Source organism: Fundulus heteroclitus, chromosome 3 (assembly GCF_011125445.2).
Source record: "Fundulus heteroclitus isolate FHET01 chromosome 3, MU-UCD_Fhet_4.1, whole genome shotgun sequence".
NCBI lineage: Eukaryota > Metazoa > Chordata > Actinopteri > Cyprinodontiformes > Fundulidae > Fundulus > Fundulus heteroclitus.
In genome coordinates this window covers 2894463-2908159 of record NC_046363.1, presented here as the reverse complement: position 1 = coordinate 2908159, position 13697 = coordinate 2894463, and the positions used below count along the sequence as shown (strand labels likewise).

The 13697-nt window shown below is 39.5% G+C and overlaps 1 protein-coding gene across 9 annotated transcripts in view; it reads left to right on the top strand.

The window, feature by feature from the left end:
• adgrb1a (adhesion G protein-coupled receptor B1a) overlaps positions 1 to 13697 on the top strand; it is a 234214-nt gene that overhangs the window by 47557 nt on the left and 172960 nt on the right. For all 9 annotated transcript variants that reach the window (XM_036128777.1, XM_036128809.1, XM_036128803.1 and 6 more), the window contains exon 2: positions 11100 to 12042. In XM_036128777.1, coding sequence (XP_035984670.1) covers positions 11310 to 12042 — 733 coding nt within the window. In that variant the 5' untranslated portion in view covers positions 11100 to 11309. The remainder of the gene's footprint in view (positions 1 to 11099; positions 12043 to 13697) is intronic.

Genomic DNA, 13697 nt, shown 5'->3' with positions numbered 1-13697 from the left:
AGGATTATTTTGATGTTTTTGTCTTATTAATCCTTTTCACAGACTCATACCACAGGGTTTGCATAAATTGAACATGTACATATAAATATATATCCTAATTATTTATTTATATAATTATTTAAGTAGAACAATGACCAGTGCAAAATTAAGTTGTATTTATCGGAGATGAAGTGTAAACTGCAAACTCTGTCATGGTATGATGGCTCCCACAGTCGATTGGGATTGTCTGCCTGCATGCTTTTCATTGAAATTATCCATTTCTTTCTTCTTTCTTTGTCCTTCGGTAAACGAAAGAAAAGTACATCCAACGATTTGGAATGCCTCTGTGTGCAACCGGGAGCACAACAAGTCGTAGGCATTGTTTAGATTCCAAAAATAAACTAAAAGTACGCTCTAATTCACCCATTTTGTCACGGTGGTAAGCGAAAACAGTTCTGTTTTTGCCTACCAGCGGGACCCGGATGTAGCTTGGGACGTCACGCATGAACTGGTCTATACACCTATCACTGTGTAGCAGGGTCAAAGACTCCAGGAGCCCCAAAGCCATTCATTTTGGCGATGCTGATTGGCCAAATATTTATAAATTTTCCCTAGCAACCGTATACGATTGGTTATTTCGCTACACTTGTGGGGCTCCTTCAGTGACAGCCCCACAAGTGTAGAAGAAGAGAAATGATACCTTCTGTTGGTGGAAATGCACTGTTAAATGAGAGTCAATTGATAGAGTCAATTAGTAGAAGTGTTTTAATAATTCATATTACATGTAGCCACGTACTATTAAGTAAAAACTGACATTAATAATACTTTTAAAATCTAAATATATTTTGACTTTTCCCCTCCACATTTAGGGAGGGCAGCGCCCGAGCGCCCCCTATGGGCCATCCCCGCCACTGCTGATGATACAAATTAAAATTACTACTGAAGGACAAATCAGGAATCATTCTATACTAAAATAAATTGTGTTTCAAAGCCAACATGGATCTGGTGTATACAAAACACATTTTTGTCACAGTGTGGGTTTTTGTTTGAACGTTTTTCCGGACTTCTGTCTCCCCTCAGCCATTGTTCATCGAGCCCAGTTACCTCCAGCCATCTTCCTACCCTAGATCGTCTTCACCTGTTGCTCCTAATTAAGTTGACTCAGTCCACCTGTCCACCAGCCTACATAAACCCTCCTCAGTCAACTCATCACCGCCGGAACGTCTCCTCACTCTCGCTCTCTCACGCTGCCTCGTTCACCTTCACCGTGTTCTGCCAAGTGCCCGTGTCTCCTCGCTGCTGGGCTACCGGTTTACACGCAGTCCCAAACGCCTGCTCTGCCAGCCCTGGTGGTTCCTTGGTTTTTACCGGCAGATTTGCTCGCTTTGAGCTTCTCTCATCAACCTCCTGCTCATCCTCAGCTGCCTGTTCCTGCTGCCGTAATTCACCTGCTCAAGTCTGGTACTGTTCATCTGTTTCTCCTGCCACAATTCATCCTTTTAAATAAACTCCTTAATCGTGACTCTGTGTGCAGCTGTACTTTGGGTTCACCAACATCAGTCCATGACAATGTTTACAGTGTAGACAAATATCTGGCCCATGCAAATGTTTTCAGCAGCAGTCCTGTGAAATGTCTGCCTTCCTGGTAATTTTCTATTATATTTTCTTTAGTGATCAACTACAGCAGCAGGGTAGGCTGCTGGGGTTTCTTATCCATTTTGGTACAATGGAAAGGGCATACTGGTTTGTTTCGTTGCTTCAGCTGATTAATATTTTGACACGCAGTAGAACGGAGTATTATATGCTGCAAAAGGGAATTCAGACTGACAGAACCCGTCATTGGGCTCACTATGTCCATTTGGCTAACGTTTAGACAGATTGCGTTAGCTAATATTATCCGGGGTGTTTACTATTCCACTGTTACAAATATATTATCTTTACTGAGTTTTTCAAGTTGCTCTCACACATCATGGTGTTAGCATTTAGCATTAGCACAGCTAGTGTATGGCATTTAGAAAAAAAAAAGTTCTGTTCTTAGACGCAACAAACACGGAGCATATTGTGATAAAGTTCATTATTTTCCATAATGTAGTGATAAAACTTGAACATTCATATATTTTAGATTCATTGCACGCTAACTGAAATATTCCAGGTCTTATATTGTCTTAATATGGATGATTTTGGCATACAGTCCGGGTTTTTGGGTTTTCATGAGCTGCATGCCAAAATTATCCGTAGGAACGTAGGCTATTAATTGTAGGTTCAACCACCCAGAATAAATGTTAAACCCTGGGTGGGTTCAAGCAAAAGACTGCTTATTGGTCTTCCCCCAGTTTCCTGTCAGGGTCCTTTGGATAAAAGGCACCAGTGCCACAAAATCTAAAAACCAAGAAATAAAGGGGTTTCAATATTCACATTTTGTAGGGTTATAATAGTGTGTGTGTGTGTGTGTGTGTGTGTGTGTGTGTGTGTGTGTGTGTGTGTTCTTGTACTTGCAGCTGAGCGAGAATTGTTTTGCTAATTTTACTAGTAAGGAGATGACTTTGATGTAAAGCAGTAAGTGTGTGTATGTGTTTGTGTGTGTTTAGAGGGGTGGATGCGTGAAATGTCTTCCTTATGTTTATTAGAAAGGGTTTGACATTTATCGCTGCAAAGACATTCATCAGCAGAGACAGATAATTATCTGTTTAATTTCAAAGCATCACAGGTTTTGTTGCAGTCAGATGGGTTCACATTTTCAGAAATGGCTGTCGTTTGCTGTGAAAAGAGCCCTCTGTTATTTGTAATGTTTGTTGGGATATTGGCATTCCTAACTAGGAAGAATTATACTATCAAAACACCTGTTTGCACTGATGGCACTATCAAGGGGAAAAATCATATTGAATAGTAAAAACAGACTCCAAATGCTGAGCAAGAGATGCAAGTAGAGCAGTTTGAATGTTGAATTCTTTTTTTCAGGAAGTGGGTGGTGTTTTGTTTATTGAAAGAGCACTGATGTGATTCTGAGGAGGAATGAAAAGTTAATATCATGTAGAGCCAATGTTCCTGGAAAATTTCTGAATTTAACTGAAACACAGACTTACCGGTATGTCTCTTTGAAGATGTTAAGGAAGGGGGCTACTGCAGAGGGCCAAGAGGTTCAGAGGAATAGATGAAAAGGATGGGAGGAGAATGGACAGGCAGGTCCGTCTGGGTTGGTAATATCATTGGGAAGAAGACGTTATCAGTAGGTGAACCGATTCTTTTGTAAACAGAAGTGGAGGGAGTATGAGTTGGACTGAAGGCTACACAACATCAGGAGGAAATTATGTGACTTTAACGCCAAATTCACACATACTCTTTCATGCATGCATTCTCTGTTGTGTCACAAATAAAAGCCATTCTGGTCAATAGGGCATTTACACAGGTTTCATGGCGCCCTCCTACTCAACCCTCCCCTGTTGTCCGTCAAAAATACGGATCAAGTCTATTTGTGATGGATGATGGAGCAAAATGTGTCCATTTCTAAAAACCAGATGAGCCAGACAGGAAGTCAGATGCAGGAAGTGTAAAGCGTATCCGGTAATATTTCAAAAAGGAAAAAGGAAAAGACAATAATCGATACTTATAAAACACTTATAAAATCAATTGTGTATAACTATTTCTTAAGTGCTAAATATGCAAGTTAAAGTGCACAAGTGAAAAGTTAGGGTGTTTCTTCTTAGACTTAACAAACGGCTGTTTGTTATACCGTCTCACAGATCCAGTCTCCTGTCTCTGTCCATTCAGCCTGTCATTGTCCCACTGTGTGCAGACTGCTCTCAGCCCTGCTCCTGCTCCTTTCTGGACATTTGCCTGGCTAAATCCAGTTTTTGTTTTCTCTTTTATTTTTTTATAAACCTTTTAAGCACACCACCGTGTCTGACTCAAATATAGGGTTATTGTCTGTCTCAGCATTACAGAACCAAGCTACTTGTGATCTTTCTGTTACCGCCAAAATACATATTAATAGGAACGCAATGTTACGACAGACTTGGGAGTTATTTTGAAGTAAAGATTCTGCATTTGTTAATAAATGGTTTTAAACTTAAAATTCATATGCACATAAAATGTAGATTTTGTTTATCATGAATTCAAATTAATTAGGTCAATGATTGTATGTTTTCATTAGGTGAAGCTTTGAGCTGGAAAACCTGCTTCAAACAGAGATGAACGACGACATGATTTTCTAAAGGCTGTTATACATCAGGCAAAGTTCAACAGAAGGTGACATGAACATTTCAGTTTGGCACTGCTGCATCATTATTTGTCATGACACGCCTCAACACCATGCAGTTCTAGCATCAGGTGAGAAGAAGAGGAAACCTACTACTATGATCTTAGGAAGCATAATCCTGGAAGTTAAATCAAACACCCGGATTCCTTCGGATTATTTCTTGAACAATTTTTTCTGCTTTAGTAACTTGACATTTAATCCTCTCTAAGAAATAGTACATTGAGGGCTCTCTAGCTGCTTTCCCGTTTCTTTTGTGATATTTTTGATAAAACTGTAGTCACACCATTGAACAAACTGAAGAACGTCTGTCACACTGAGATAGCTTGTATTTGCTAGAATAATGCTGATCATGTGTCTGTAGTCAAACATGATGCTGTACTAAAGCCTTGTATTGGGCAGAAAATGTCAGTTCAAAGTCACCCTAATCTTCACGCATTGCTCCTTATTGTCAATTCTGCTTTTCCGTTGCCCTCCTCATCTTATTGGTCGACGTGATTAATATTCCTCACTGAATGGGAATATTCTCCTTGGCACATTTTAATGCAAGTGAAAAAACGAATGAGGCAGGAATACACTGATGGGTTTAATGTTTAAGAGAAGAGAAATGCATGTCTGTCAGGCATGTCTTTTCTCGTTCTTGTTTTGTTAGTGCCGCAGCATTGTATCAGATCCCCGAGTTACACTGCTAATCAGTCAGCAATCCCTGTGCTGCTGATGTGACAAGTGATATGCCATGTGACTCTATCATTTTCTCATCAATGCTCTTTTTGTCTTGGTGTCTCCCTGTGTGTCTCAGTATGGGGACTGTTGTTTCACTGTGATTGAGCCATTGTTGTGACTGACTCACTGTGAGCCTGTTGGGTGTGTTTACATGGATTTACGCTCCTAGGTTGCTGGCTGATGCAACCTGTCCCTTTGTGTTTGTGTGTTGTAATTATTTATTTGTTTTTCTAAGCATATGGACAAGGGATGTCTTCAAGAAAAATATTCAGCTTTAATTTATTATTATTATTATTAGTAGTAGTAGTAGTATTGTTGGTATTTTTGGTGGTAGTAAATTTAAATCATGAGACAAAACAGATCATGTGAGATTAATTTGAAGAATGGGCATAAGTTAGTTCCAATAAAGTTGCATTAATTGTGTTTTAGCTGATTAAAAAAAGTGCAAAACTAAAAGTCTGACTCTCATTTGAGCAAAATTGTCCCATTAAACATAGACCACTTGTTTAAATAAAGGCAGAAAAATCAGAAATGTCTAGATTTGTAAAAGTCTTTTGGTAAACTGTAGTTTCTCTCAGACATGGGATTGCAGGATTTAGCAAAAGAAGTGTAACAATAAATCCAAGTCAAGACTCTATACAGCAAGTAAAAATAGTTAAAGGGACTTGACAATATTTTTAGAAAAACTAACACTTTGAAAAGAGACTTAAAAATCTCCTGCAACATTTTAACAAATATATTACAAATACATTACACAGATCTGTGTAATATACTGGTCCAGCTTTGACTGGCTCATATATAGTTCTATTTTTTTTTTTTTTTTTTTTTTTTTTTTTTTTTTGCTGTCCTAATGTCAATAAGATAAAAGCAAAAGTCCAAAACATAAATGTTAGAAGAATTAGATCACACCAAAAACAGTTGCTCTGTTATTGTGTGTCTCTCATTCTATGCTTTTTTCAGAGAACTGTCAGAGAACCTGAAGAGTAGTGATTTCTTATTTGTGCCATGGTTATGGAATCCAACTTGGGCATAGTGATAATGAATTAGTAATCTTCACAAATGAAACCATTTGTTAAAATTATATTATATATTAAAATTGTATTCTATTTTAATTATATATTAAAATAATCTAATAATGCTCTGTTTTCTGTTGTAGACTTGAATTCTAGAGTCTTTCCTGGGGTTGTGGAGGTCAGAGCAGTGTGCTTGCACTCTTACAATGCTGGTTCAAACCCCACAGGTGAAGGGATTGGTTAAATGCAGAAGGCACATTTTGTAGGGAATTACAATGAGAAATAAAGATTTCTTTCTTATTTGTACCTAAAACTTAGACTTGATTAAATAGGTGATATCATGTTAAAAAGGTGGTCATTGATTGGGAAAATATGTCCAAAATTATAAAGTACTTTTTATTCACCATTTCTTTCGTTAGCAGGGGGCCTCAAAACTGATCCTTCTCACTTTCCAAGTAGGTCTGTTTCATGTGTGCTGTGTATCTGTTAGCTTCTCAAATACAAAGATCAATATGGGACGGTTGGGTGACGGTGTGTGTTTGAGTGTTTCAGGTCTGGTATTGGGACATAGCGTGAAGGGATAATAGTGAGTGAGGGTTATCTAATGTGGGATGATAGGACTCCTTCAAAGACAGAGATGGGAAGGAGGATATGGTGTGGGCTCAGCGAGTATGGTGGAGATGTCAAGGTAAAACTACAGCCTTTTGTGTTTGTCTTCTAACGCACGACTCTATTTATTACTTTATTACTGGCTGTTTCCTGGTGATGAAGACAAGGCAGTGTTTCCCAATTGCCTTTTCTGAAAGCAAGCAAGCTGCCAGGATGAAGTCAGATGAACTAAGGTGAAATAGGATAGAATATGACTCAGGCTAATTAATGATGACTCAATGAAGTGGAAGAAAAAATATTTGCTCAAAAAAGATATTGGATATTGCGACTTTGCCAGAGTAAAGGCTTTTGAAAATTCACAACATATTTCCAATTCAAAAAAAGCATTGCTAGTTATTTTAAAGAGGTTATGTTGTTCAGATGGCCAGGGAGTGTTGGAGTCACCTGCACTGAACTGCTGTTCATTAGAAGGAAAGGAGTACATGGCAGACTGTCAAAGTTGCTATACACTGTTTTTATTATTTATCATTATTTATCAGTGGCAGGGCTTGAAAGCAGCTGTTCATCCTATGAGTTATTATTTTAGTCACCAGGAAATGTAAAGAAAACAAAGGAGTGATGCTTGATATTGATATTGACTACGGGTAAAAATTGATACAGCAGCAGACAGCTTGGGGCAACTTTAACGACTAAGGTGTAGACTGATGAAGACGTGGAGTCAGTAGGACCTTACCTCCCCCTGTTATTTTTCTTCTTGGTTTAGCTCTGCTGTGAACCGTAGTTCAGGAATTATTGACTATGTCAAATAACAACAGGACCTGCCTCACATTTCTGTTTTAAAAAGCTCAAATGTTTCTCTTTTTTTAAGAACCAAACTGAAGCTGACAAGTCAAGAATCTGTCGGCCTGCCCTGCTGACTATAGTTGATCACCAAAGAAAACAGGATTCAAACTGACCAGAGTCACAGAAGCTGAGCCTGGCTGCTGCTGAACTAGGGCCCTATTCACAGTTTTTAAGATCTGGTTTTCCACATATTTGTTCCAGAATCCAAGCTGGATACTTCCATCAAGGATGTTGACCCTTCTTGAAAATGTTCCCTTGTAGAGTGTTTTGCAATACAGAAGACTTTTATTATTTTAGTTTTACCAAATTGCTACGGAATTGCCTACTACGTATTCATTTTGCTTTAAATAACACAATAATAATATTGTCATACTCTTTCAACTAGGGCTGGGTATCATCTAGGATGAGCCAATTCGATACGATTCTCGATTAATAGCTCACGATACAATACGATTCTCAATATAGCTCAGCTTGATTTGATTTGACTCCAATATCGATATTTATTACTTTCAAATTAATGCTCAAAGTCATTCAATCAACAAAACCAGCCAAATATTATATTTATGTTCAATTTATTGAACACTGATATATTAACAGGAAAATAAAGTGCATTTGGTTCAATGCATTAAACGTATCACAGAAACCAAAAATGTGCCCAAACGTCTGATTTTAGATTAATCTCACTTGCTCTTCCTCGCTGTGAACAGTAATGGCATGCTGTTATAATGCCCCCTAGGGGTATGGAGGTATATTGATATTGAAAGCCAGAATATCGTTTTTATAAACATCATTATTAATCTTTTTATCGATTTTTATGCACTGCCCTTGAACCCAATGGTTTAAAAAAAATTCTACAGTAATGTTTTTCTTAGCACCACCATAAAGTTTGACATTATACATGACTCAAAAATGATGTAAAATTTATGCAATAGATCCTCTGTAGTTTAAATTGACAGGCAGTTTGTACCTTGAAAATGTGGATTGAGAATTTCCCCATTGAAAATATTGGAAATGACAATAATTAATTCCACTCTCACCCTCACCCCTGTCAAAGCATATACAGTGAATAAGGGGTCAATAATGATCATCACACCAAGGATCAGGATCTGCTAAGTTTTATTCCTAGAACACAGTAACATGGGGCACTTAATTTGCTGGCAGTGACATGCTCTCTTACAGCTCCTCGCTGTAGCAGATTAAAGACAACAGTTAAAGGGGAAAATCTCAGACAAATGTCATAAAAGTTACATTAGTCTCCTCAACTGAATCCACAGTAAGGTTTAAACTACTTAGTACTGGTTAAATATTACATTTTATATTAATTTAAAACATTAGAATAACTTTTAGAATTGTTAGCATAACAACAGACCTCAGATACGTAGACACCTCAGTATGTGCTGGAGCTCATCCTGTGTCACCACCATATTGGATGGGTCTCTCCTACTCAATGCTGGCATAGGAGCTGATGGGAATAAACGCAGATGGTAGCAACTTTACCGTATTTTCTACATTTTACGGTTGCAGTAACCAGCGATAACCACTGAAAGTAGATCATGCGATGCAGATTACCATTGTGGGCTGAGATTGGTTCTGAAGATGAGTTTTTACTTGGTGAGAGCAATGCAGAAACCCAACAGATGGACCATAATGTTATGCTTTTTTATTACTGTATTTCACAAACTAAAGCTGAATCATGTTTTCAAATTAAGTACTGTGGAGTTACAGAGTACCAGCACATGCAAAAGCTGTGCAAAACAGTTGTTGTTCAAAGGTTTCAAGCCGGGTAGTGTCAGACCCTGGAATGACCTGGAAATCTTAAAGAACACTTTTCCAGGCCTTTAAAAAAAACTGTGTATGCATGAAGAAATATGAAGAAATGATTGTATTGTAGTGTAGAGAAGGCTCAGGATCGTACATGTTAGAGAGTGAAATACATTTAAATTAACAGTCCAACTTGTTTCTTTAATGAAATATAAAATGTATTAATTTATACATATTAATTTGGAAATCACATGTTTCTTTGTTTAAGAGCATAAAACAAAGCATTTCAGCATGAAACCATGTATTTATTGACATATTGAATTACATGCCATAACATATGTCTGTCTTTGTTAAATAGCATAAAACAAAGTATTTTAATATTAAAATCACATATTAATACATTAATAGGCCATGTGTCTGTCGGTTGAAGAGCATAAATGCATGAAATATGTTGTTTAAACAACGCATTTCAGTATTGAAACATGTTGTTTTATGTGTAACAGCATCCTGCATCATAACCACATCTCTGCCGTTTGTAACAAACCAAATCGTGTGAAAATCAAGTAAAAGCTCAGGGAGGTATCATTTATTGGTTGGACAAAGAGCTTCTTCAGTACAAATAAACGCACTGGGAGCGCGTGAGAGACCCATCCAAGATGGCGGCCGCGCTGAAACGTCAGCTCCATTAGGCAGCGCCACTCCATGGGGCATCTACCTATAGCATGCAGCATGTCATGTCAATGGCTGCAGCTACGTTACACAAACGTGCTTTGTGCCGCACTAATTAAGGTCCAACCAGCTACAACACTTCAGAACCAAAGACAAAAACGGTTTAAAATGGAAATAACCCTCTTGGAACACACAATTAATATCAAGTATTTACAAATACCACAAAAATGTTTTGAAAATGTTCATTCAAACAAATTATTGATGAATTGACAACTACAGTAGCACCCAGAAAAGCTCAATCTTTCCCTTATCAGATCAAAGTCCCAGTGTAGTTCAGCAAACCCCATGTTTATGTTTGTGATGGTTGGACAGAAAGGCCATTTTTCTGATGTGGTGTGTAGAAAGGATGTAACGGTTGCTAGGTAACTTGGTAACCCCAGGATCTGTCACTTTGCTGCAGGTCTCTGATCGTGACCTTTGGAGATTTTCTTTTACATCTCTTCCATCCTACTCTCTGTGCAGATGACAAGCTAGGCTTTTCAATCGTTTTTGTTTTTCAGATCTACTGATGATAATTTTCTCTAAATGCAACCAATTGGAATCATTCAGTTGAAATAAATATGTTTTTTTTCTGAGAGCAAGTCAGTTTAAATAGTTTTCCTAAAGTAAACTACTTTTTATTTCAACTGAAATTCTTTGACTGGAATAATACTCCTAATTAAGACTTTATTTTGTAATGTTTAATAGAAGCAACAGGCCAACATAGGAAAATAAAGCTTTCGTTGTTGACATTCACTTTAAAGGTAATCAGCTGACGTGTCTGTGTTTAATAAAACAAAAACAAAGGCAGCACTGATCACAGTAGAGTAAGATCAGTAATGAATGGTTGCAGGTGTTGCTTTTTTGTAATTATTAGTCTCCTAATTGGACAAACGATTTTGCTGCCAGATGAGGTGTGGGAGCAGACGTGGGGAAAACAGTCGTCTCTCAGGAAAAGACCAATCTTAACTTACATAATGAAGAAAAACTGAGTTAAATTGCTCCCTCCCTCCCTCCCTCCATCTGTCTGTATTCTACCTTGCAGTGTTCTGCAGAGCTCAAGTCAAGGAAGTTATTCTGAGAAAGCAGCCCAAACAATAGAAGCAGATAGAGATGCTCTATTGTAAAGATAAATGTAATCAGTGTAATCCTGTTGTGTTGTCTGATCGGATCCTAAATCTAATCTGTATCTTGTCTCTCCATTTTCACAGGTTCTTGAAACCTCAGGGTTGACTAACGGACTTATGGGTCTATTGCTGGATCTTTGAGAAGAACCGGATTCCCCCCCCTCTCATCACTGTCTTCCCTTCTCCTCCGTTTTCTATGTATTTTTTTATTGCAAACCAGGGGAGTTGACTCATCAAGAGCCAGACCCCATTGACTCACCTTTGACACCGCCTCATCTCTCTGAACTGTAAATCATGAAAACCTTTTTTCTGATTCCTGGCCAATCAGGATGGCCTTTTCCTGCACTTCTGTTGCTGTTTGTGGCTTTTTTACTGATGAGGGGTTGCTGTCATGCAGCCCCCTCAGGCCCTGAGTCAGACTCCTGCTCCACCTTAGTGCAGAACCGTTTCTTTGGATTCTTTTTATCATCGTCAGTGTTCTCCACTGTGCCTTGTTCCTGGACCCTGCAGAACCCAGATCCACGAAGATACACTATATTCATCAAGGTGACCAAACCCACGGGGGGCTGCGAGCCTTTTCAGCTGCGCACTTTCCAGTATGAGTCCTTCTTGGAGACCACACGCACCTACCTGGGCATGGAGAGTTTTGATGAGATTGTGCGGCTGTGCGACACCTCTGTCCCTGTGGCGTTCCTGGAAGGTGGAAAGCAGTTCCTGCAAATGAGGAAGGGCCCTCCTCGGGCAGGCATGGCCATCCAAAATGGTGATGAGGATTTTAAAACAGAATACCTGGTGGTGGGGAAGCGCAATCCAAGCATGGCGGCCTGTCAGATGCTGTGCCAGTGGCTGGAAGACTGCTTGGCCTCCAGCACGTCTAGCAGACCCTGTGGCATTATGCAGACCCCCTGTCTGTGCTGGGACAAGCCTCCACAGCTCAGTGTGGCTGACAGTTGTTATCACAATGGAGTTTACTTGGAAAACTGTTTACCCAGCTTGAAAGAGAGTGGAAGAAACGCTGAAATAAATGGTGAGTGGTGTTTGTTTCATGGCAGTTTAAAATGAAAAATGTCTGAAATTACCGCATTGTTTTTGGATCAACTGCTCAGCCTTCCGAATCCACTGAAACGCCGAGATTAACAATTATCTCTGCTTGTCTTCAAAACAATGGGACAGACAAGAGTTTTCTTCCAAGAAACGGCAGAGAAAAGAGATTTCTGTTTTGTTTGTCCTTGAAAGGTCAGCATTACTATTTAGCATGCTCTCAGCAAGATGCCAGAGAAATGGTATCTTCGGCGGCCATCAAAGCTGGGAAAATGTGTATGATTTGTGAAAAGTGAGGACAGTTGTGTGACTTTGCGTCGGCAGCACTCGGGGTGCTTTGGCTGCAAATGGGAGAAAGAGGGACAGAAAGAAGCAAATGGAAGGTTTTAGGTTTCCTCTGATGGAAGTGAGCTCTGTGACCTTGCAGTGTCGGCAGCGTATTCAGTCCCTTTGCAGTCCAACAAGTGACACTTGATCGGCCTCAGGGAAGCTTTGGGAAACTGAGGAGAATCAAGTGGTGATACTGGATAGCTGTGAGGAGGCTCAACACAGAATGGGGGGGGGGGGTTGAGTGATGTAAATAGAGACAAAGGAACAAGCTAGACACAGAGAAAGGCACAAACGCAGTGGGCTAAGGGCTCGTGGTTTGAAGTCTAATTGTCTGCTGCTTGATCCCAGCTCCCCTCCCTTTCCCTCTGTGGACAGGATGTGGCCTGACATCTCTATCCTTGCTTTGTCAGGACTATGGCCAGAGGGATAAAACATTTCTTGGCTCCCCTCTCTCCCTCTAACCTTTTTCCAGCATCTATCTCACAGTTTCTTTCACTGATTAGCCTTCGGTCTTAGTCCCTTTCCTCTCTTCTGCCTCCTTCTTATCTGTCCCACAATCGCCGCCTCTCCATCTCTCCCTCCCCAGGCTGATGGTGGGCTGATACTGAGCCAGTCATGGGAAGCCAACCAAGCAAGATGTTGCACTGGGTATCTCCTGCCTCATCCACCTCCAGTCTCCAAAGAAGCTAATATCCCCTTGCTACCTCTGCCTCCTCTTCAGTAGTTATCATACTTATGTAATCCTGCTTATGGTGCTTAACAGCAGGGTGTGGGCTGTGTGTGCCTTAAGGTGTGAAAGTTAAAACAGAAGTGTATCATTCACCATTTGCTTATGAAAGAATAAAAAGCAAAGGACACTGTATAGTTTTTCTATCCCCTTGTGTTTCAACCCACGCAGACAACATCTTCTAGATCATAATCCAAGGTTCTCAGTGAAAGCCTTCTAATAAAACGGCATAATAGGCTAAAGTGGAAGTGGCATACTGTTTTTGGAATATTTGACTGGATGGGTGATGGCTTGGATTAAATCGGTGGATGAAGACAAAGAAAGGCTGCAGAGATGAAATGGATTGTGAATGAAAATGGAAAAGGAAGCCAGCAATTTAAGGCATGCTGTGCAGCAGCGAATGGGGCTAGAAGGGTGTCAGTTGTGAGCAATAAATGAACACAGGAGATCCGGAGTAGACAGACAGAAATGGGATGAAAGAATTAAAGGTAAATAAGCTCATCAGAGCTGATAGATAGAGTTGTGTGAGGTGAAACAGGTTAGATTCAGATTGATGGATTGTAGGTAAGGTGTTTGTCTTTCTT